General features: G+C 37.1%; 1 protein-coding gene across 1 annotated transcript in view; it reads right to left on the bottom strand.

Annotated features, from left to right (window-relative positions):
- Window positions 1-21,401, bottom strand: part of Usp12-46 (Ubiquitin-specific protease 12/46) — a 179,285-nt gene extending 157,884 nt beyond the window's left edge. Inside the window, exon 1 of the mRNA XM_090396425.1 lies at window positions 21,360-21,401. Within this exon, the coding sequence (XP_090252551.1) occupies window positions 21,360-21,401 (42 nt within the window). The remainder of the gene's footprint in view (window positions 1-21,359) is intronic.
- Between the last annotated feature and the right edge of the window lie 3,352 nt (window positions 21,402-24,753).

The following is a 24,753-nucleotide window of genomic DNA, read 5'->3' as shown; positions in this document are numbered from 1 at the left end:
AAAACTAAAACAATGATATTTGGACAACAGGAGTTACTGAACAGTTACCATAGACAGATTTCAACTGGAAAATGTGGAACACTTTACATATCTTGGATGCCACATGACGCATGACTTGGACCGCAAAAAAAGAGAAAAATTAGAATAGCCAGAGCAACAACCATTTTAAAAGCCATGGACAAAATATGGATGAGCCGAGCTATAAAGGTGCAAACTAAACTGCACATTGTAGAAACCTGTATCTTCAGCAGCATGCTCAATGGATGTGAGGCCTGGGTACACCTGAAAGAATCTGAAAGGAGGATATTAGCATTTGAGAGGAAGTGCTATAGAAAGATCTTGGGAATAAACTGGATCCAGAAAGTGAACAATGAGGAAATCTACAGACAAATACAACCAAAAGAAAACCTGATCCAGAAAATAATCAAAAGGAAACTATGTCTCTTTGGCCATATATATAGAATGAATGATGAGAGGAAAATAAAAATGCTGCTGTTTGGGATGATTGAAGGAAAGAACAAAAAGGGAAGACCAAAAAAGAGAATGGGGCGATGACATTGTCAAATGTGCGGAAACTCTATGCACAAACTACGTCATCTTGCACAAAATAGAATGCAATGGAAGAATCATATCAAGATGGCATCAGACACCTATGGGCATTGGATCCATGACTGTTGATGATGATGAAACATTTTAAATATCCTCAAATTTGTCTTTATCAGGGAAAGGCTTCTTGTTCTCAACTTCAGTTCTTGTTGGCATTCTATTTCTTGTGTGTGTTTTTTGGCACAAATTTAAAGCTTTATTTAGTATTACAATATCTCAACAAAAGTATATTTATGAAAATACCAAATATCATAAAAACAAAAAATTCTGCATTAATAGACTATAAAACATTAATTTTCTAAGAGGGAAAATTAATAAAACATAAAATTCACCAATTTTTCATGAGTGCTAAATACCAACTATTCAATATGTCTATATATCTACAATTATACTACTTATTATTATACAAATTATACTGTTAAATGCACTAAATATAATAAATCCACCAAAAATTACAATAATATATTTAAAATACATCAATTAATTTATGAAACTCAATAAATCAGAAAGAAAAAAAAAAAAAACAGTTTTACAGCTTTCTAAAAACAAAACTGCACACCAAATAGCCTCAAACACACCTGACACACACACACATGCATGCACAGCGTGAGTTCAAATTAAAGTTGTTTAACATATACTTATGCCATGAGAAGTTTCTTCAATTAACATGAAAAAACAAAAGGATAAGTGATGCTATTTACTGAAATCCATATATTTCAGCCTAAATATTACAGGCCATCATCAGTGGTGACAATAGTTAATTACAAAGTAAGTAGAACACAAACAGTGAATTGATATGAAAAAGTTAAAAACTATTATTATTATTACGGGCAACTCCAGGGAGTCGACAGACTCATCGAGGGAGGCCCTAACATCATGTCAAGAACAACTATTCGACATTCACACAGTATCTATCATGCCTTGCCTTCAACTCATTCACAGTCATGGCACCCACAACAGACTGGCAGACTTATTCCACTCATTCACCACTCTCCAAGTAAAAAACCTAGCTCTAACACCCTTGCTAACCATATTCTTGCCCAGCTTCCATGTATGGCCCCTAGTCCTCCAACTACCAGTCCTATTCTCAAAAATATCTTCTGAATTAATCTTAAAGAAACCCTTCAGTAATTTGAATGTCTCAATCATATCACCCCTTTTCTGCCTATCAACCAATTTCTGCAACCCACAAATCTGCAACCTGTTCTCATAAGGTTCATTCCATAGACCTGCTATCATCTTGGTCACTCGTCTCTGGATCCTCTCCACCTCCTCCCCATCAAGAAGAAACCCTGACAGCCATATTTGGGCACAGCAGTCTAGATGGGGTCTTACTTACCAAGGCTCGATACAGAGGAACAATAACTTGTTTGTCTCTGCTTGTTAAAGTATTTTTTGGCAACCAAGTGATTTGATGAGCTGATTTAGCCACTTTTGCAATGTGCCCCCTAAACTTCAACACCATATCCACCAACACTCCCAAATCCCTGGCCTCATCAATCTCCTGGAGTACAGTTCCACCAATGTGATATATTGCTGCTAATCTTTTCACCCCAAAATGCATAACCTTACACTTTGCCACATTAAATTGACATCCATTTTCCTTAGCTCAGTCCTCCAAACTATCCAAATCATCTTGCAAAATTTTGACATCCTGTACACTCAACTATTGCTCTACCCAACTTCGCATCATCAGCAAACAAGTGAACACTTCCTCTCAGATCCTTTCCTATATCGTCAATGAACAAATTGAAAAGTAGTGGTCCAAGAACAGAACCCTGCGGCACACCACTAGTCACAAGCCGTCTTTTGGACTCTACTCCTGAATAAACAACTCTCTGATATCTCTCCATCTCACCAACCCTATATCCATCCCCATATGCTGCAGTTTACTGATTAGAATTCTATGTGGTGTCCTGTCAAAGGCCTTAGCAAGTCCAGTAGAATCACTGTAAACCCATTACCCTTATCCAGTTCAGCCGTCACTGTGTTATAAAATGTGAGCAAGTTACTGAGGCATGATCTACCCTTCACAAAACCATGTTGTCCCCCATACAGTATCCCATTTTCAGCTATCCAATCCTGTATTTTTCTCTTGACTAATTTCTCCAAGACCTTGACAACGATTCCTGATATGCTAATCGGTCGGTAATTTACAACAGCATCTTGGAATCTCCTTTATGCAGTGGAACCATTTTCCCCTCTTTCCACCCCCTCGGGACTAACCCAGACCCGAGACTCAAATTAAACAAAATGGTCAAGGGCACTGACAATTCTTTAGCCGCTTCACGTATGATACGAGCCAGTATACCATCTAATCACACAGATGTATTGACATTGAGGTTTTGTAATAGATTATTCACCTCCACGTCAATTCACCACAATTCCTGTATAATCCATTGGTTCATTCATTCCTGCAATGTCACCACCTGGATGATATACTCTTGCAAAGTGCTCACTTAGTAATTCAACTATATCAACTGATTCAGTTACCTTCCTACCATCGGCATTCTTTAAAATCATTCTGCCATATACATTTTTTCTTTTACTTGCAACATATCGAAAAAACTGGAACTCGAGAAAAACTAAAACAGATTATGAAAGAACATTAGCCATGCAGGCTATTCTTTCATAATCTGTTTTAGTTTTTCTTACTACACTCGTTATCCTTCTGGCCTGCGCTTTGTACCGTTCATGTGCTTGCTGGTCACCTTTCTCCTTAAATTCCCTCCATAGTTGTTTCTTTTTTTGCAGCTCAAGCTTAATGGTGTTATTCATCCATATAACCCCAACTTGATTTATTATTCAGACTCTAGGTATACAGTCAGCCATTGCCTCACGCAAACACTTCTTAACTGCCTCCCATGCACTATCAACATCTAGCCCTTGCAGTTTTACATGCCATGGCACTGAACCAATCAAACTCCTAAGCTTGTCATACTTACCAGCCCGATAATTCCACATGTACCCTGTCTTAATTGTAAATTCCACACCTTTAGCCATCTCCCAAGTCAGATCCTATGATCATTGGTGGCAACGTGGTCATATTCGTTACAGCCAAATTCTCAGATGCAATTACTGGGTCAGCCCCCTATTTTCCATTACATGCTGTCGCAGATAGTTATCCCTTAATAACCGCATCAAATCCAATTCCTTCCTCCATGTTTCGTCTCCTCCTTCAATCAATGTTACCATAGTTGAAATCTTCCATAACAATTACCCTCCTTCCACTCATTTCTTCTATTTGCTTATGCATGCTATCTCCACCATCTATTTCATCACCTGGTCTATAGCAGCACCCAACTGTATGTTTTGTTCTGCTAGTTTCAATCTCACACCAAATAGCCTCAAATGTGCTCTTTTCTCTATCCTGCAGTTCCACTTCTATTCTCCTTGGCTGTAGCTCATCAGCTATCATCAATAACACTCCTCTCCCCCATTTTATTCTCCCTGTCACTCCTGAACACACCATACCCCTCACATTCAATCCCACTAGCTATATCATCTTCTGTCAGCCATGTTTCACTAATGCCAATAACCTGTGGCCTGGAAGTGCCAACCAAGGCCAAAAATTCTTCCTTCTTGTTCCTAATACTTCTGGCATTAGTATACATGAATTGCAGAAGCCCATTTGTCCCATCCCTATTTTGATATCTTATACTAACTATCCCATTCTGATTTGTTGTCTTTTGTACTCACTCGAGCATATTACACACATTCATACACTCAACTGTCTCCCTAAAGTCTACATATCTACTTTCCCCCCCCCTCCTTAATAACTCTAGCTTCCCTGATTCTGCACATCCACTTCCACTACATTCAACACCTTTTCAAGTCTCTGTACACCAAATCCATTCAAATGTAAACCATGCATCTTATATAAATCCTTTCGCCCATCAAACTCACTCCACACATCCACATATTCCACACCACTCCTCCTGAATATTCACTCATAATGTCATTAGTAATTATGGCCCTCCTTCTATACTCTTCACTGTCATACCATGGCAACAGATTCACCATCCTAACTCTCTCACATTTCTCTTTTGCTACCTCAAGCAATTCCTTCAAATCCTCTCTCATAGCCATTTTGTCTCCTTTCAAATCATTTGTACCTGCTACTACTATCAATTCTTTCACCCGCTGCTTTTGCATTCTAATTGACTCGCTTACATCCTTAACGTTCGCACCAGGTTGGTACGATTTTGTTAAACTCTCGACTATCACACCTCTTACTAAAGAATCTCCATACAACACTCGTTCTTTCATTTATTTTTCCTATCATACTTTTGCCATTTATTAGTCGATACGCTCGGTAAACATTTTGTTAATGCTCCACCAGCCGATTTGCCCTGGGTATCACTCTGCGTAACCGTGCGATCTCATTCATTGTATCAGTCTCATCATTTTTATTTTCCGTTAATTCATTCATTCGTTCTGTATGTTTACCTTCATTCTTACTTTCAACGCCACTCTCATGGCTATCTGGTACTACGTCGCAAATATCACTCGCATTCATACCTTGCATATCACTATTTTCTACATTCTCACTTTCAACAACGATATCACCCTCACAACCTGAAACACGCTTTAAATCCTCACATTCCTTACACTTTCTGCACACATTCACTCCATTATCGTTGTTTAACCAGACTCCAACTGCTCTCCTCAATGCATACATTTTGCAAATGGTACACTGAATCAAATCCTTTAAATTAAAATTTTTAGACAAAGATGGCGACTTAGAAGCCATCTTTGTATTTCTCTTCATAGGGGCCATGTGCACAAATAATCGTATCTATCAATTTACTAATCTTATATGAAAGAATTAAACCAAGAACCAGTAATAGAAAAAATTAAAAAATATAAACATAAATGGATGGAACACGTTCAAAGAATGAAAACAGAAAGATTACCAAAACAAGCCTTAAAGTACAAGCCATTAGGAAAAAGAAAACCAGGATGTCCTCTTAATCAATTCAACGATGACTTCTAAGGCCGGAACAGGCCATGCTAGGCCTAAATCCTTGATATGCATGATGATGATGATCAATTTACTAATTAAAATACTCAGAAAACACACAAAAATCACCCAGACAAGCTAAGATACGAAGTAAATAATACTATGTAAGATTCAAGCAAAGTTTCTAATTATTACTCAAAATAATACTTATCTGTTCAGGAGCTCTCGACAAACACTACATACCAAGTAGCCCTCTATATAACTATGCGATGTTATATACCAGGGGTGGCCAACTATGTGTCCTTTTGAAGCCAAAATAATTCTGGTAAGACTTAGAAGAGCCGCAACCTTTGACTGATGCAATGATATGGGAGTGAGTGAGTGCATGGCAAGGTGGGATGCAGAAGCTATGTCTGCCTGCCACAATATGTCAGTTACACTTCCAGTACTCATCTATTGGTATCGTTCAACATATTGTTGCATGAGTCCATTGACAGTGCTTGTTATCATTGAATTCTTTTACAAATGCTTAGAAATGTCACATAAAAAACATAAATATGAAGAGGAACACAGAATTTTTAAGCCAGAGTGGGAAGAGAAGTTTCTTTTTATGAAACGACAAAGTAAACCAATGTGTGCCATATGCCAAATAACACTTGCACAATTCAAAGCCAGCAATCTCAAGCATCATTATGACATGCATCACAGTAATTTTAGTAAAGAATTTCCACTTGGCTCTGATCTGAGGTGAACTAAACTTTAAACTTTGAAAGAACAATTCCATGGTCAGAGTAAATTGATGTCCATGTTTACTACCGAGGCTGGTTTTATTTTAGTGTTTAATACTGTACAGGCAAAACAGCTGTACATGGAAGGAGAATTCGTCAAGAAGAATAATGCACGAATAATTGTGCATTATTTATCATAATTTCAGTTTTCTTCTTCTTCTTTGGCACTACAGCCCCATGTAGGGCCTTGGCCTCCCATTTTTGGGTTTCATAACTCACTAAGAGGTGGAGTCATTGCCCCACTGGACTTAAAAACACAATGAAGCATTGTGTTTTCAAGTCCAGTTTGCCTCCTTTGCAGGAGGAAAACCCCAGATAAACTGGGGAGAAAGACCCTGCAGTCCATACCCAAGACCGGCTAACTGGGCTATGTGTGAGGAAGATCCTCAGCTCCTCATGTCAGTGACGAGAATCGAATGCAGGACACTCCTTTCACAGGCTTATGGTTGGGGAGCACATAACCACTCGACTAAATGCAGACCCGGATAATAAAAAACTACTCAAACTGATTGAACATATGCCAGTCTCCAAGCAAACAATTGAAAGGAGAATTTCCGTTATTACTGCTGACATTGTAAATAACTTACACCATAACTTGAAAATCCGTGCTGTATTTAGTCTGGCTTTGGATGAATTTACAGATATTCAGGACAAACCACAACTAGCTGCATTTGTCCACTTTGTATCTCATGACCTGGCCATCAAGGAAGAGCTATTGGACCTTGATAGCATTGAAAGATACAACATGTGACTCTAACATCAAAGACGCTCTCAATGTTGCACTTACAAAAGCTTCGGTATCACACAAAAAAATCATCAGCATTACAATTGATGGTGCTCCAGCTATGAGGGATAAAACTAAAGGGCTCATGGAGCTTCTTGAGAATGATGAATCATATCCTGCTCTCCTACCTGTACATTGCATTATTTACAGGGAACATCTAGTTACCAAGTGTTTTAAATTTGAACACTTAATGGAAGTAGTTCTAAGAATTGTCAATTTCATTCGTTCAAGTGCTAAAATACACCGACAATTAAGAAGCTTTCTCAATGAGTTGAATTGTGATTCCTAATGACATATCATGGAATGGCTTTTAAGGTGGCTCTCAGTTAGCAATGTATTAAACAATTTTTTTTTGTTATTAGACCCAATCAAACAGTTTCTTAGAGAGAAGGAGAAATTTTTACCTCATCTCAAAGACACTCAGTGGTTGTTAGATATGGCATTTTTCACCGATGTTTTCCAGCATCTACAGATATTAAACGTTTCACTTCAAGGGAAAGAAAAACTAATAACCGATCTCACACAGACAGTGCCAAGCTTCCAAAGCAAACTGCAACTTTTCCAGAGAGAGTTGAAAAATAAAAGTTTCAATCACTTTGTTTGTCTGAAGAAACCACTGACAAATTTGCAAGGAGTGGAATTAGAAATGTATCTTATGTTAGCAAATTAAATTATCTGTCTGAAGAACTCAACAATCGATTTTGCAACCTTCGAGAATTTAAGCCAACATTTGCTTTTTTAGAAAATCTTTTCCTCACAAACGTGCTTGAGCACAGTTGTCTTATTTCAAAACCAATTGCAATGGATGTCGCAGTTGCAGAATTGGAGCTTTTGAAACTTCAAGACAACGAAGGACTGAAGCTAGTGAAGCAAAGTGGATGTTCCATAATTGAGTTTTGGAAGCAAGTTATCCAACACTTAAGTAATGTGCCAGAAAACTGATCTCCATTTTTGGGACATGTACACCTGTGAAATGCTATATTCGACTCTTAAATTTATTAAATCTAAATGTAGATCTGTTTTAAATGATGAACATTTGAACTAGCTTGTAAGAACTGCTTTGACTAATTACACACCTAATTTTAACAAATTTGCCAAGAAAATGGATACAAGGAAGGCCGCTATTAGTAAATAAGTAACTAAAATCATTGTTTCAACTTCAAAATTATTCTAATTGTTCAAGGTAAACTTCATTTAATATGTTTCGAATTAAACTTTTTTTATTCCAGTAATTTTTATTAGCCCTGTTTTTCTCTCCCTCTTCTCTCTCTTTTTTATTTTGTTCCTCTTTTTTGTTGTCTCTTCTCTTTTTGTTTATTTTTTTCTGGCGAAGTGTGAAGAGCATATGATGCGTGGATGCGAACTGCATGCAGCTCGCGAGCCACCTTATGGCTACTCCTGTTATATACATAAAATAACACAATGGTACAAGGAAATATTGCAATACTGATAATTCATTAGTTCTTTAAAAAAATACTGATGTGATGTGTGACTAAAATAAGACTTTCCCATATCTTAGATAGAGAGAGAGAGGCAGTCATTCTGATTCAAGTTCAAACAGTGAAGTAAAGCCTCAGTGCTTTCTCTGAACAAGCATTCAAATTTATACCAACACCAATGACATAAACATGTTTCAGATCATAGGATGTTGTGGTCTGTATCTATTCCGTGCTGTACCAAGCCAGATTTTTCCAATTTACTGTTACTAATGTAAGACTGGGGTTCTTGTATTCTCTTTTCCACCAAGCATCCAGTTTGTCTAAAGTAAAAACGATGCTAGCCGCAAGGAACTTTGTAGACACCAGGGAGAGCTAGAGGAGATTATGCATTTTTGAAAATTATGGAGACAACTACTGTGTTTGAATAAAAACTTTAGTTTAATATAACTAAAATCTACATTCGACGTTTCGACCTTTATGTCAAGGTCATCTTCTGGAGCATACAACTATACACAGAAAACAAGCTACACTACAATCAAACTGGTCTGTTAAAGATACTGACCAACCGCTACAACACTTGTTGGCCTGACCTCTGGTGAAAAGAAAAATAAAAATAAAAAATTATACATCTAAGGAATGTGTTTAGCGTTTGTCCAGCCGCACGGGCGACAAACGCTAAACACATTCCTTAGCCACCTGAACAAACAACACGAACGCATACAATTTACCATCAAAGTCGAAAATCAAAATTCGCTCCCGTTCCTAACACACTAGTCACGTGTCTTCCTTCAGGCAGTCTATCCTTCACGGTCTACCGAAAACCGACACACACTGGCCAATACATACATGCTAATTCATACCACCACCCATCACAAAAATATAGAGTCATTAACACCCTTAAAAACAGAGCTATAACAATTTGCTCTAACCAGCAAGCCCTGAAACAAGAACTAAAAATCATCAGCGACACATTCATAAATAATGGCTAAAACAAAAATACTATTAATAAAATACTCCATAAAACAACAACAAAAATGAATCTAGATTACAGTAAAACCATAACCATCCCATACATTAAAGGGTTATTGGAAAAAATCAACAGAATCCTACAACGTTATAACCTCAATGCCACCTTTAAACCACCCACTAAACTTAAAACCATATTCAACTCTTCTAAGGAGCCTCTCCTCCCATTAGCACATCCTGGAGTCTATTGCATCCACTGCACCTGTAATTTACCTGTCCTGTTTCACCAATGTAGGTGAAACGGGACGGATAATCTCTATACATGAGAAAGACCACATTAGACACATAAATATAACCATTATGGTGAAGCAGGCCTCTCAGACCACGCGCTCAACACCTTACACCAATTCTTCCGCAAGTAGGCACCACGGACCCGTGAACTCCCGCAGCTACAGTCGTAGAATATATCGGGAGGCATAGGGCTAGTCACCTTATCCTCAGGACAAATACGACTTAGAAAGGCTTAAGATAGCTCTGTAACAGGCCAGTAGACCTAACACATAGAAGGGAGAGTTTATTATCAATTAGTATTGTTTTGAATTATAGAGAAATACCATGTTTAGCATTAAATGTATAGTTTTAAGAACTCTTCACCAGGAAGGAGCATTGGAAATACTACTGCATGAATTAGACAACTACAGATGGGAAGTGATTGGACTCTGCAAAACCATATGGACTGGAAAAGGAGAATTCCACCATGGACAGTACAAGATCTTAACTTCAGGCAGGGAGGACAACAAACACCAAGAAGGAGTAGCACTTATATTAAAACCAAAGGTTCAAAACTCTCTACTGTCTTACAATCCTATCTCACCTAGGATAATTAAAGCAAGATTTAAAACATCAATCAGATCACTGACTATTATTCAAGGATACTCACCAACTTCGACATCATCAGAAGAAGGCATTGAGGAGTTCTATATAGATTTGTAAAAAGCAGTACAGCAGACATCAAGTCAAGACCTCCTAATTGTAATGGGGGAATTAAATGCAAAAGTAGGCAAAGACTGAGATACCTGGCCAAGAGTAATCGGAAAGTTCGGGTATGGAGAAAGCAATGAATGTGGCAAAAGACTGCTAAACTTCCGCTCAAATATTTATAGACTAACAATAACTAACACTATATTTAAACAACCAAAACCCCAAAGAAAATGGACATGGATATCACCAAACAGACAAACCAAGAATATGATAGACTATATTATTGTAAACCAAAGATGGAAATCAAGTATCCTAAATTGCAGATCCTTTTCTGCAGATTGTAGATCAGACCATAAGCTAGTATTAGCAAACCTAATAATAAAGTTAAAATCTGAAAGCACTTTTAGAGTCAAAAGGAGACTGAATGTAAAAAAACTACAAAACAATATTCTAAGAAAATATCAACTAGAACTAGATAAAAACCTGAAGGAACTACCAAAACAGAATATAAACATCGAAGAACAATGGTGCAAATTAAAGGAAATAATATTAAAATCGGCAAAAAATACAATAGGTTACACAGAAAGAGAAAGTAAAAAGGATTGGACCTCGAATGAAGTAAAAAGGTTAAGCGATCAAAGGAAAAGCATGAAAAAACTAAAACAGAAATGAATATAACAGATTAACCAGAGAAATTAGGAAACTAGTTAAAAGAGACAAGAATAACTGGTTATTCTTGTCTCTTTTAATAAAAGAAAATAACCTTCATGGATTATATAAACAAATAGACCAAATTTGTAAGACATGGACAACAAAAATTATAATGATCAAAAACAAAGAGGGACAACTAATTGGAAGTAAAACAAAAAGAATGGTCGGGTGGAAAGAATACTTCGGAGATTTATATAATAAAAACAGCTCCCAGGATATTACTATTCCAGCCACTGAAATGAAAGAGGAAACAAATATCTTTACCAAAGAAATAATAGAGAGAGTTTATTTTTCACTTGGTTAGATTATAATAAGTTTAGTTTAATCCTTTATCCAAGTGTGGGCAAACAAAGTTTGCGCCTGAAAGTATCTTCAGGACTGGGGCAAGGTAGTGCAACACCAGGCAACTCGTTGCAAAGATGGAGAAAGCTCTCATTACTCCTATCTCAGTATCTCCCATAATGCAAAGCACATCTCCTTGCAGATATGTGTAATGCTATGCATTAAGGCAAAGGCCACTACCCATACCGGTTTTTATTTAATATAATTTATTTAATATAATTTAATAATAAGGTTGCACACCCTTTGGCAACTCCTATAGGTTAGGATGACCTCTCATTGCTTCTGCCTTTGTATCTCCACTACTGGGACTGGCTCCCACTGACGAGACCTCAATAAAGGTCGAAACCGTTATGGGTAGTGGCCCTTGCCTTAATGCATAGCATTACACATATCCGCAAGGAGATGTGCTTTGCATTATGGGAGATACTGGGATAGGAGTAATGAGAGCGTTCTCCACCTTTGCAACGAGTTGCCTGGTGTTGCACTACCTTGCCCCAGTCCTGAAGATACTTTCAGGCGCAAACTTTGTTTGCTCACACTTGGATAAAGGATTAAACTAAACTTATCAAAGAAATAATAGCACACAGCATAGAAAAACTCAAAACTAGGAAAGCACTTGGCATTGATCAAATACAAGCAGAATTCTTAAAAGCAGGAAAGGAACAACTTTTGGAACCAGTTGTTCCAAAATTCTCGTTTCCTGTGCCTACTGATTGGACCAAATCAGCTATAACTCCTATATACAAAAAAGGAGATAAAACAGAATGCAATAATTACAGGGTCATTAGCCTGCTCAGTATTCCAAATAAGGTTTTTATGAAAGTACTCCAAAAACAAATTAAGCCATATATAGAACTAGCACTAGAAGAAAAACAAGAAGGTTTCATATTTCGATCGTGCTCTCATCGATAGCACGATCAAAACGGCTCGCACCCCGTTAATGCCCATTTCCCATAAAACCCTTCTCCAAAGAAGCACTCTTAAATATAATAATAATATATATATATATATATATATATATATATATATATATATATATATATATATTAGCTTAATAAAAAAAACCTGGGTTTTCTAATTAATCTTCTCACCTTGCCTCAAACACCCCCTTTAACAGCAGAAGTATGGAGAACGAAGACATCCTAACATCCAAACAAGGTATGTGCAAAATTTCTTCCACTATTAGTCTGCATATATTTACCTTTAAAATATACTTATAATACCCTGAGAATTCTTGAGTAAAAAGCCAATGTATTTAAAATAAGGGACACTCCTAAACGAAAACAGGCAAAAATAGCAGTAAAAATAATAGTTTTTAAGAGGAGTAACATGGGAATTTCCAGAAATAATACCTAAAAATAATAAAGAATCTGTATGAGAAATCTGAATATGAATGGAGGACACCTTAACCAACTGGTTCCACACAGAGAGCAGAGTAAGACAGGGATGCAATCTGTCACCAGACCTGTTCAATCTTACACTGGAAGAAGCAACCAATAAGGCCTTAACCATGCTACTGGCCAGGACGTATATATACGTCCACATTACCATGGATGCGAAGTGCATATTAAAATTGTAATACCATTGATGTTACATTGAAATTTATGATGGATACGAAGCTTTTGAGGATGTGTATTTGATCTTTAATGGCCAGTAAGGTGGTTAAACAATGAAGAACTCCTTAAATATACTAATAGAAAATGGTCTAGAGCAGGGGTTCCCAACCTTTTTGTTTCCTAGAGCACATTCTAAAATACCGATAGGGTGACGGGCACCATCTATTTTTTCAAGCAAATTTTTTGAATTCGTTTGTTAAATGAATACATACAAAGTTTACATTATAATTAAATGTTTTATTACTTAAAAGTTTACATTATATAAAAATTTAAATATATATATATATGTAAGTTAGTGTGATTTTTGGCATTGCATTTCATTGGCCAGTGCTTCATAATTAGGAGAATATGGTGATATTCCAGTTTTTAAACTGGAATGAACAACTTTGAATGCGCGTCTACTTTACGTTGTATGCATTTAATACTCGTCATGTGTCATTAACGCATGCGTCATATAGCATGATTATTTCAAACTATAAGGCACACAGTTGATAAGCGGCGGGCACACACATATTGGTCGATGGGCGCCATGGTGCCTGAGGACATAGGGTTGGGAACCCCTGGTCTAGAAACTATAAAAGTCAGCTCAGTAGATCTTGTGCAAGAACTCTTCATATACAATACATAACCCCTGTCTAAATATTCTTCCATCAAGTGGAATACAATATCATATGCGTAACCCATTTTCGCTAAAGAGGATTCTGATTTTCCTATATAAATTTTTATTTTTATCACCAATCCATTCGATTCGCATAGTTCATAGAATTTCACGCCATATTTATGTTTATTGTTTTTTATGTATTGCCGAAATGCCAGTCTATCGCGCACCAACACCATTGACTCATCAATACCAGATTACTCGTAGTTGGTGTTTGAAACAAAATTCTGTCTGATAAGCCGGCTACGAGATTACTCGTAGTGACCTTGGCGTGCGGGAACAAACTATGCCTGAGTAGCATAGCAGCGAACGTGTTAACTTAGACTGAGCAGGAGCTCCAATCTCCACTAGTTTTCGGTCTCTAGCCAGCCTAACACTATTCCTAATTTTAAGTAGCATCTAGTGAAAAGACGACTAACAAGTGCAGCAATCTGGTGGTCCCTAATCCTAACACAATATTTTTAATGTCTGAAATAGTGTGGGTTTTATGGTAGATTTTCTTGAATTTATAGGACAAAAACCTGAGTTTGGGGAGAAAAAAAACCGCTTGCCCATACCAAAGATCAACTAACTCAGGAATCAGTCAAAAAAAAGCTTATAAAAAAAAGTTCCTCTAGTCAGAAACTAGAATCGAACCTGGCTCATTCTTCAGGTGGCCTAGCATTGAGGAGTGCAAACACCACAAGCACTATACACACACACTTAGGGCTTGAAAAATGTGCTCATCTGCTCATCCATGTAAAGTGAAAATCGTTAGTTGAAGAGTTAAAAAAAAATCAGTTTTATTTACTTAATGCTGATTCTGTTTCATTTTTCATATCATAAAGTTTTTTATATATTAACCTTACTTATCTCATCTATTGGGGAATGAAAATCATTACAAATGCCTTTTGTTGATTATCAGTTTGTTTTTATAATGGAATATGACTACAGAGGACAGAATATACATGCATCATTTTATCTTTAGAGTGTGCACCACAAGAATACTGCAAGGTAACCAGTTAATCACAACATGGCAACCTAAAATAGATATTAAGTCAACAGTGGTAATTAACTTATTTCTTAACCAGTGATGGAATAAGTAGAATTTGAGTGTTAAAGATTTAATTTCTGTTAAATAGTGAGTATAAAAAAATAAATAAATAAATAAAAATTTAAAAAAAAATAAAAATTAAACTTGGAAAGTTGAGAAAGGAGTATTTGTTTTCCCAAATTTTTTTATTATAATGATTCCTAAATGTTTACTGTTTCTGAGTTTCTGCTGTGTCATATGATTTTGTTTATTTCTTAGTTATCAAGCAGCAGTTGCTTTTGTAAAATTGCAATGAAACAGAACTCTGAGTCATTCCTGAAAGCCTGCTAAGGATGTGATTAGCATACTATCCCCACCATCTATTCCATCACCTGGTCTATAGCAGCACTCAATTGTATATTTTGTTCTGCTAGATTCTATCCCACACCAAACAGCCTCAAATGTGCTCTTTTCTCTATCCTGCAGTTCAACTTCTATACTCCTTGGCTGCAACTCATCAGCTATCATCAATAACACTCTTCCCCCCTTTTTATTCACCCTGTCACTCCTGAACACGCTATACCCGTCGCATTCAATCCCACTAGCTTTATCATCTTCTGTCAGCCATGTTTCACTAATACCAACAACCTGTGGCCTGGAAGTGCCAACCAAGGCCAAAAATTCTTCCTTCTTGTTCCTAATACTCCTGGCATTAGTGTACATGAATTGCAGAAGCCCATTTGACCCATCCCTACTTTGATGCCTTATACTAACTATCCCATTATGATTTGTTGTCCTTCGTACTCGCTCGGGCATAATATACTCACTCAACTGCCTCCCTAAAGTCTGCATATCTACTCCCCCTCCCCTCTTAATAAATCTAGTTTCCCTGAGTCTGTACATCCACTTCCACATCATTCATCAACACTTTTTCAAGCCTCCGTACACCAACTCCATTCATATGTAACCCGTCCTTTCGCCCATCAAATTCATTCCACACAGCCACAAATTCCACACCACTCTCCATGCATAACCCACGCATAAAGTCATTGGCAATTATGACCCTCCTTCTAAACACTTCACTGTCATACCGCAGTAAAATACTCACCATCCTAACTCTCTCACTCTTCTCTTTTGCTACCTCAAGTAATTCCCTCACATCCTCTATCATTTCCATTTTGTCCTCTTTCAAATCATTTGTTCCTGCCACAATTATCATCTCTTTCACCCTCTGTTTTTGCACTTGAATAGATTCGCTGATGTCCTTTATGTTCGCACCCGGCTGGTACGACTTCGTTAAACTCTCAACTATCACACCTCTTAATAGTGAATCCCCATCAATTTAATGTGGCAAAATGTAAGGTTATACATTTTGGGGTGAAAAGATTAGAAGCAGTTTACTACATTGGTGGAACTGTACTCCAGGAAATTGATGAGGCCAGGGACTTGGGGGTGTTGGTGGATAAGGAGTTGAAGTTTAGGGGGCACATTGCAAAAGTGGCCAAATCAGCTCATCAAATCACTTGGTTGCTGAAGAATACATTGACAAGCAGAGACAAGCAGGTTATTGTTCCTCTGTATCGAGCCTTGATAAGACCCCATCTCGACTACTGTGCCCAGATTTGTCCCCTAGGTTTCTTCTGGGCAGAGGAGGTGGAGAGGATCCAGAGGCAAGTGACGAAGATGATAGCAGGTCTGTGGAATGAACCTTATGAGAACAGGTTGAGGATTTGTGGGTTGCAAAAATTGGTTGATAGGCAGAGGAGGGGAGATATGATTGAGACATTCAAATTACTGAAGGGTTTCTATAAAATTAATTCAGAAGATATTTTTGAGAACAGGGCTGGTTGTGGGAGGACTAGGGGACATCCATGGAAACCAGGCAAAAGTGTGATTAGTAAAGGTGTTAGAGCTGGGTTCTTTACTTTTAGAGTGGTGAATGAGTGGAATGCACTCTCAGAGTCTGTGGTGGATACTGTGACAGTGAATGAGTTTAAGGCGAGGTATGATAGATACTGTATGAATGTCGAATAGTTGTGATGAATATGATTTGGGGCCTCCCTCGATGAGTCTAATGACTCCCTGGAGTTGCCCGTAATAATAATAATAATAATTAGGAAGCAAGCCAGGGCCTTCCCGTGGTGAGTGGAATATGCAGCCATTAGATGTTGTGAATACATATTTAGTGAATGTGTTCAAGGAAAGATATACAGGTATTTGAATTGCTAAAATGGTCCTCTCACTATGAGTCCTTGGACATCCTGGAACCTTAATAACAATACAACTCAACAGATCATTTAAGCATGCCATTTCAACAGGAAAACTAATGTGTGAATTAACAAGTAAATATTGTCCTGGATGACTAAGCAGACAGTATCTCCATTTTCTAACTATGTTTGTGCAGTTTCTTGAGTGGTGTTCTGGAGTATCTAATCGTCAGTCCAATCGGAGTACTAACGTATGATAAGTTTACAACCTTTTGTGGGTAGAATAGCATTTAAACCAAATTTTGTTAATTCCTGCAAATGCATTTATTAACATGTAATTACTTGATGTGATATCTCCTGTTTTGCATACCAGTAAAACAGTTTATAAGCACAGAAAAAAAAAAATTTTTTTCCTTCTCTGATACTTACTTATCTAAAGACTTGATTTTCTTTTGGGATAACATCAAGTCCAGTACCTATTACTTCATTCTTACAGATGATATTACATTTAAGAGCAGGTAAATCAACAGCACTTTGGTGGATATCATATAAATACTGTATGAAAATATAAGACACGAAGAGTAGGGTACGAAGTTATTACTCACGACTTAAAAAGAAAAAATTATATTACATTTCTTGTTTCTGCGAGGGGGGGGGGATACCACAATACCACAAACTAAGAAAGGGAGGGAAATATCACAGTACAAACGAGGAGTGGGGGGGGGGCACAACATAAACGAAGATTTATTTTTGCGAAAACATTACCTAACGATAAAGTAGCTGAAAACTCAAAATGATTACTTTCAACATGCATTTAAACTTACATAATACGCAGACTTTCTCTACGGTAGTTTATGAATGGCGAAACCACAACTTGAACACGATCCAAAACACCGGTCACTAAACCTACACGAAACAGCACCCTTTCATTATATGCACTCTTACTAGTGCAAAAGCAGAAATAATAATAATAAGCAATGCATATTTTGTTGTTGTTATTTATATTTCTTAGACTTTGAATTTGAGGTGTTCTTGGGATAACCCACAAACGAACGTTCACATCGTGCGTGTATTCATGTACCAGACAAATTGATCTGAATGTTGGGAAATTAGATCAGTGGCAAAACGCTAATCGTATATTCATTCATGATTATAGTTTATAAGAGTTTACTTGCCATTTTCTCGATAGTAACCTCTTCATATCATACACAAACAAGGTATCACCGTACTATCATTAACAATTTCCTGATCATAGAATATTCACCATTTTCGGAAATATGACCGGACGTAGTGACACCTTCAGGTAGATGTTAGAACTAGATGAAGTTAATTAAATAAAAATGAAATTTAAAAATACAGAAAACGTGGCAAGTATTTGAGAAAGGTACATAGATACTCAGTGTTTTATTTTATTTTATTATTATCTGATCCACACATGATAGATCACAAGACCTACAGCAGATCAGTGCCGTGTGTTGGCAAGAGGAATAGAAGACAGAAGGAATCTGTTCACATTTACTAATGTAAGAAACAACAGTTAGCAAGGTCAATGTACATTTATAAACAAAGAATAGTGATGATCCAAACGTTCTCAGGATTATACTATAGTACAAAATGGTTTAATGACAGGAACCATCTTCATGCCAGCAAAGGTTGGTCAATTGGTAGAGCCTCCGCTACTAATGGCTCACGCCAAAAAGTTAAGCAAGTTTGAGCGCAGTTAGTAGTTGGAAGGAATTCAATCGTTCTTTGCTGTTGGCACACTCCCCCTCGATGAGTCTATGGACTCCCTAGAGGTGTCACATAATAATAATAATAATAATAATAATATTATTATTATTATTATTATTATTACTAACTGCTACAAGTTTAGTCGTGTTCGGGCATTGTGGCATCCCGGGGCGACTCGAGCATAGGCACTGTGGAACTGCAGCAACCCCAATTTTTCTCGATATATAAATATATTTATTAATTTATTTATATTTGCTTGTAATATTTAATTTTATCAACAACAATCGTACACCGTTCTCTTATTTTGTATAAAAAATAACAAAAATCCATCTTGTGACACTTAGAAAGGCAAAGGACGCTTGCAGCACAGTGTCATATTGCTAAGCGCGCAAGCATATGCACGTCATAGTGAGAAGCAAGCTATTAGTGTAATGCGGCACTGTCCGTCGTGAAATTCCACTGTTGTTTATATACAGTTTACACCAGTAGTAGAGTATTCGTAGTGCTTATCGGCTTTAGTCCGTTTCTTTATTTAGACATTACAATTAAATGATTTAATTGTAATGCCCAAAAGTTGTAAATCCATTCCTTTGATTACAATTAAAGGAATGGGTTTTATTTTTAAGTAATTTTGAATTATATTAAACTGTATAATTTTCAAGATAATAAACAATATTTTTTCATGAAACAAAACAAGAAGAATATATTTTATTTTTAAGCAATTTTCAATTATACCAAACTGTATAATTTTATCCATAACAAACAATGTTTTTCCATGTTTAATTTTTACCATAATTTTGATATTTTATCCAAACATGCATACACTGTAAGCATATTCCCCGGCACCTTCACAAATCTTTAGCCCTCTGTAGCTCAGTAGAAGTGACGCTTGCGTCCTCTGCGCATGGTCGCTCGAAATCAGACTTAAGTTCAAGTCTAGTCGCCAACTGGAGAAACTTTTTCTTACCCTTTCTTCGACCGTTTCCCAAGTTAGTCGATCTCTGGCACGGCAAGTGGGTTTTTTCCTTTCGGAATCTCGGGTTGTTTATCCTGTAAACTCAAGAAAATCAACCGTTAAATATTGTTAAATTAGGAAACATTTTTTCTCCTGCTGCATTTTTCATTTCAAAAACTTTATTCCAAAAAAAAAACACGAATTCATGACCTTTTTCCAATGCTTCTACAGTCTTCAATAGTTGCCATGCTCTATCGAGGTCTTCACATCTATTTTCTTCAATAATATTAGGAAAATTTACAGCAAGTGGCACTGTACTGTAAACACAGTCTGATTTGCACAATTCAGGATTCAGCATCGCACAGGATCATTGAAATTTATCCGTTTGAAACCTTGGTTACAGAATTCAACATAGAATGACAAATTTCACCTTGAAGTGTCTTATGTCTCTTTCTGTAACTTCACTCTTATCTAAACTCATTAGAACGGCTTCTACTCTCGCCCTTAGATATACATTATCTATGTCTAAAAACTGACCTTAAGTCAGCTGGATTTATTTTTTCAATTGGTGTGTTTCTAACATATTGAGATTTCATGAAATATTTCATGATCATTTTCATATTATCTCCTACTCATGAAATTAGAAGTTGAAGACGATATTCAGTGCCTTAATAATCTAAATTTAGATTTACTACTGTTGGTAGGATGAATGCTAAGAAGAGAAAATATGCCTTAATTATGGGATTTTGTAGTGCAGTTAAAACTGATATGGCTTGCATCTGGCGAGACATAAATGTTCATTTAATGATTTAAGGCAAGGCAAGCCTAGAATATTGTCCAGTCATAAAGGAAGTATTATCAGCAGCAAAGCCTAATAAGTTTGCAAGAGGCACTTTCAGCTTGTTTAATAATTCCATTAGAGCTTCAAACAAAGATGAACTTGTTTCGAATTCCTCTTGCTGATTTTGTGGAATCATCATAGTAACGAAACACAACTGCTAGACATTTATTTGCTGTAATGTCAGTTGACTCATCAATAATTAAAGAAAAATAAGTGTTTTGAAGTTTTTTTGGGATTTCATTGAGTGAATTTACAGTCAGAACATTTTTTATAAGACAGTTATATTTATTGCGTCCACACTGTATTTTCGTAGCAATTTCACTATCAGGGCAATTGTTTTCAATAGAGTTGGAAGAATATCCGTAAACCTCAAAGGCAGATTGTGTTTTGCAAGCACATAATCCTAATTCTCCCTCTTTAATTTGTTTTTCTGACTGGTATTTGAAACTGGATTTAAGCAATGACATTATACTTGGTGTGCTTCTTTTAGATTCTACACTCTATATTCTGCTTGTGTTTTGCAGTGTTTGCATGACGAATCATTAGACGTTTGCTACCATTAATTCTTTGATCACATACAATAAGCAGTTTGTCCTTTACTTTTACCTGAACTGATCCATGATTGCAGAATGGGATCCTCCAACCAGTCTTCTTTGAATTTTTGCTTATATGATTTTTTGATCTTTTTAGATGAACCTTGTAAACCTGAATCTGAATTTGAATCATAACTAGCATCACTTCCTCTTTTATCTGAATTACCTGTGTCAGAAGTGGTTTCTTCTGAGTGGGAAAGGCCGGCATTGCGATCTCCACTTTCAATGGCTCGTTTATGTACTTTCCTAACTGATGCACTGCACTTTTTTCCCCGAGATTTAAAATCAAATTTAAATTTAGAAAGTTTTTTGCCACTTGTCCATGCTTAAAGGGAAAATCTAAATAATAATTTGTTTGATGAAGAACTGAACAAGTGTTTCTAATAAAATTAATAAAAACACTGGACTTCAAAACCCACTGTACTGAACGGACACCTACGAGTACGTCAAATTAAACTGCGACTACGAGTAATGAATTGAAATTTGTACATCGATTGTATCTCATTGGTGAAGTTTCAAATATTTAACGATTAATATTTCTGACATAAAGGGCAAAGCAAACTGCTTTTCATACTCCCCGCTATCTGATAGAGAAACAGTGAGTGGAAAAATTTATGAGCCAATTGCTCGCCCTGAGTTTGCTTGAAGATTAAACATCACAATTGGAGTTTAAGATGGCTTTTGGTCTGTATGTTGGAATAATCTGTTACTTCGTAATTTGCAGCTAGTTCAACCAATTTGTTGGGGTGTACAGATGCTTTTGAAAAGAACTTTGTTGCTATAGTTTGCAGGAAAGTGCAAATATAGGGACATCTGTGTCTCGATGGAGTTGTACATTTCTTACAAACCATGGAGCGTTTAGGATCATTCGTAGACATTTATTTTGCACACCTTGTAACTTGAGAATATTAGTATCAGGGTTATGGCTCCAAGCCGGAGAAGCGTGAGTATAGGACGAACCATCAGTTTGTAGACAAGTAATTTGATTCTGATGTTTAACTTACTGTTCCTGTTCATTAGACGATAGAGTTGAGCAATGGCTTTTGATGTATTTACACAGAGAGCCTTGATATGGCAGCTGAAAGTTAGCCTTCTGTCCAGTAGTACACCAAGATATTTGACGTCTATTTGTCACTGGATTTTTATGTTAAACAGGAAGATGTCCCCACCCTTTAGGAAGCATCGGCCTTCTGGTGAATAACATGGCTATTCTCTTCTGGGGTTCATTTGCAGTCTCCATTTGGCGAACCATTTTTCAATCATAGGTTTTCTTGTAGTTTTTTGATGGCAAGATGTAGCTGTAGAGATCTGGCTAATATTGCTGTATCATCCAAGTAAAGGGCCATGATAGATGACAATGGATTGTGCAGAATATCACACATGTATATGGAAAATAGAATTCGGTGCTAATAAGGATCCTTTTGGGGCCCCAGCCAAGATACGTTTCTGTGCTGATACCTCACCGTTGATCTTGATTTCCATACGCCTGTCAAAAAGGTATGAATTAATTAGGTGAATCATTTCCAATGGTTCCAGCTGAGATCAGTTTATACAGTAATTTGAAATGCCAAATTTGATCAAATGTACTGGCTATGTCAAGGAAAACAGCCCCAGTGCATTGATGCCAATTGTATCCCCGAGATATATTCGACTAGTCTATGTATCCGTTGTGTGGTACTATGGAATTGATGGAACCCAAACTGCTCTTTAGGAAGATTGTTTAACTTGTGTACGGAGGCTTCGAGTCCGGTAAGAATAACTTTCTTTGCAATTTTACCCAAATTTGAGATGAGGCTGAATGGCCTATAATTTTGAGGCAGGTGCCGGTCTTTTCCGTTCTTATGGATTGGAACTATATATGCCACCTTCCAGCAGGAGGGGAAAATGTTTGAAACGGAGGATGGAATTAATTATGTTGGTCAGATGTATAATAGGAGGCAGTAGCTTTATCACCTTGTTGGTGATGCCGTCAGGTCCAGGAGCCTTTTTGTTTTTTTAATTTCTTGATTATATCATATATTATTACTAGTGATATGGGTGCAATTTGATTGGAGCAAGTTACAGAAGATTTTAATGAACATCTAACATGTCGCTGGATCTTGTAGATGTGATTGAAGTCTAGATGTTCATATGAGGGTTTACATTGCTTGTCAAAGCTTTATCTGCATCACTGTGGATGAGGCCTAGATCCGTTTGGAGAGGGAGAAGAGATTTGTTTTTGTTTTTGGTCTTTCTCATTAGATTCCAAATGGAGTGATTGTCAGGAGAGAGATACAAGTCAATATTTCTTCCCAAAGTTGACTTCTATGTGTTTAAGGGCATCTCTCATTGCAGAATTGAGCCTATTCGGGATTCGTGTGTCTTGTGGTGCGCGGGTATTGTGAAACATTTTTCTAGTCTTATTTTTCTCCTTGATCATGTTCCTGATATCTTCTGGCAAGTGGTTGGGCCTGAGGGAATTTGTGGAAGTAGTGGCTGCTGTAAAGACTGTGATAAATTGTTGGGCCAAGTCTTTAACAATTTCAATTTATTCTTTGGATTTTATACGCGTTACACGACCAATATATTTCGGGAGTGCTTTGGTCAACCATTCCCATGATATGAATGAGTGTGTGGGGGGGAAAAGAGACAGTTTTTCTTGTTTTCCCAACTGAAGCAGTATTGGATTGTGATCAGATGAAAGATCATGTAGTAAACTGTACTGGAGTCTCAAATTCTGCAGTAAGACGTCAGCAGTGTCACACATATTATGATGGGTAGGTTCAGGAGGGACCTGCCACAACTGCGTTGTTGGATCCTCTATAGTTAGCAAGTATGTGGCCATTTTTATTGATAGTTCGACTGTTCTAGGCGGGATGCTTGGCGTTTAAAACCACGCTACCAGCCAGGACGTATATATACGTCCAAGTTACCATGGATGCGAAGAGCACATAAATTGCATTACTATTAATATTACAGGAGCCTGTGTAGCTCAGCAGAAGTGGCGTTTGCACCCTACGGAGCTGCACAAAGAAAGGATTTGGTGGTTCAGATCTAGTCGCCGACTAGAAGAAATTTTTCTAAGCCTTTTTTCGATCTCTGGAAGTGGCTAGCGGGGTTTTTCTCCCAGAAACTCGAGTTTTTCGTCCCGTAAACTCAAAAAAATAGACAGTCGAACCTACAGTATTTTCAGACATTAAAAATATTGTGTTAATGTTAGGGACCACGAGATGGCGGCACTAGCTTGCAGCCTTCTTCATTGCGTACCGATGAATCAGTGATCGCCTTGGGCCACCTTAAAATCCACTGACACGTTCGTTGCACACTTCGCGACTCCAGCAGCTATGAAAATATGTCATACTTCCCCTAAGGAAGTAGATTCTCTTATCAGGAACCTTAATAACAAAAAGGCCCACGACCTGGTGAGATTTCCAACAAAGTAATAAAAGCGCTCCCTCATAAAGCTGTCATGCATGAAGTAGCCATTGTTAATGATTTAGAGCAGGGATTCTCAACCTATGGTATGCGTACCACTGGTGGTACGTGAGCCACTGCCGAGTAGTACGAAAACAGATTTGCTT

Source organism: Typopeltis vanoorti, chromosome 8 (genome assembly GCF_054136105.1).
Source record: "Typopeltis vanoorti isolate ZY-2024b chromosome 8, IOZ_Tvanoo_1.0, whole genome shotgun sequence".
Classification (NCBI taxonomy): Eukaryota; Metazoa; Arthropoda; class Arachnida; order Uropygi; family Thelyphonidae; genus Typopeltis; species Typopeltis vanoorti.
Note: the sequence above shows the minus strand (reverse complement) of the source record. Positions and strands in the feature narration are given on the sequence as shown.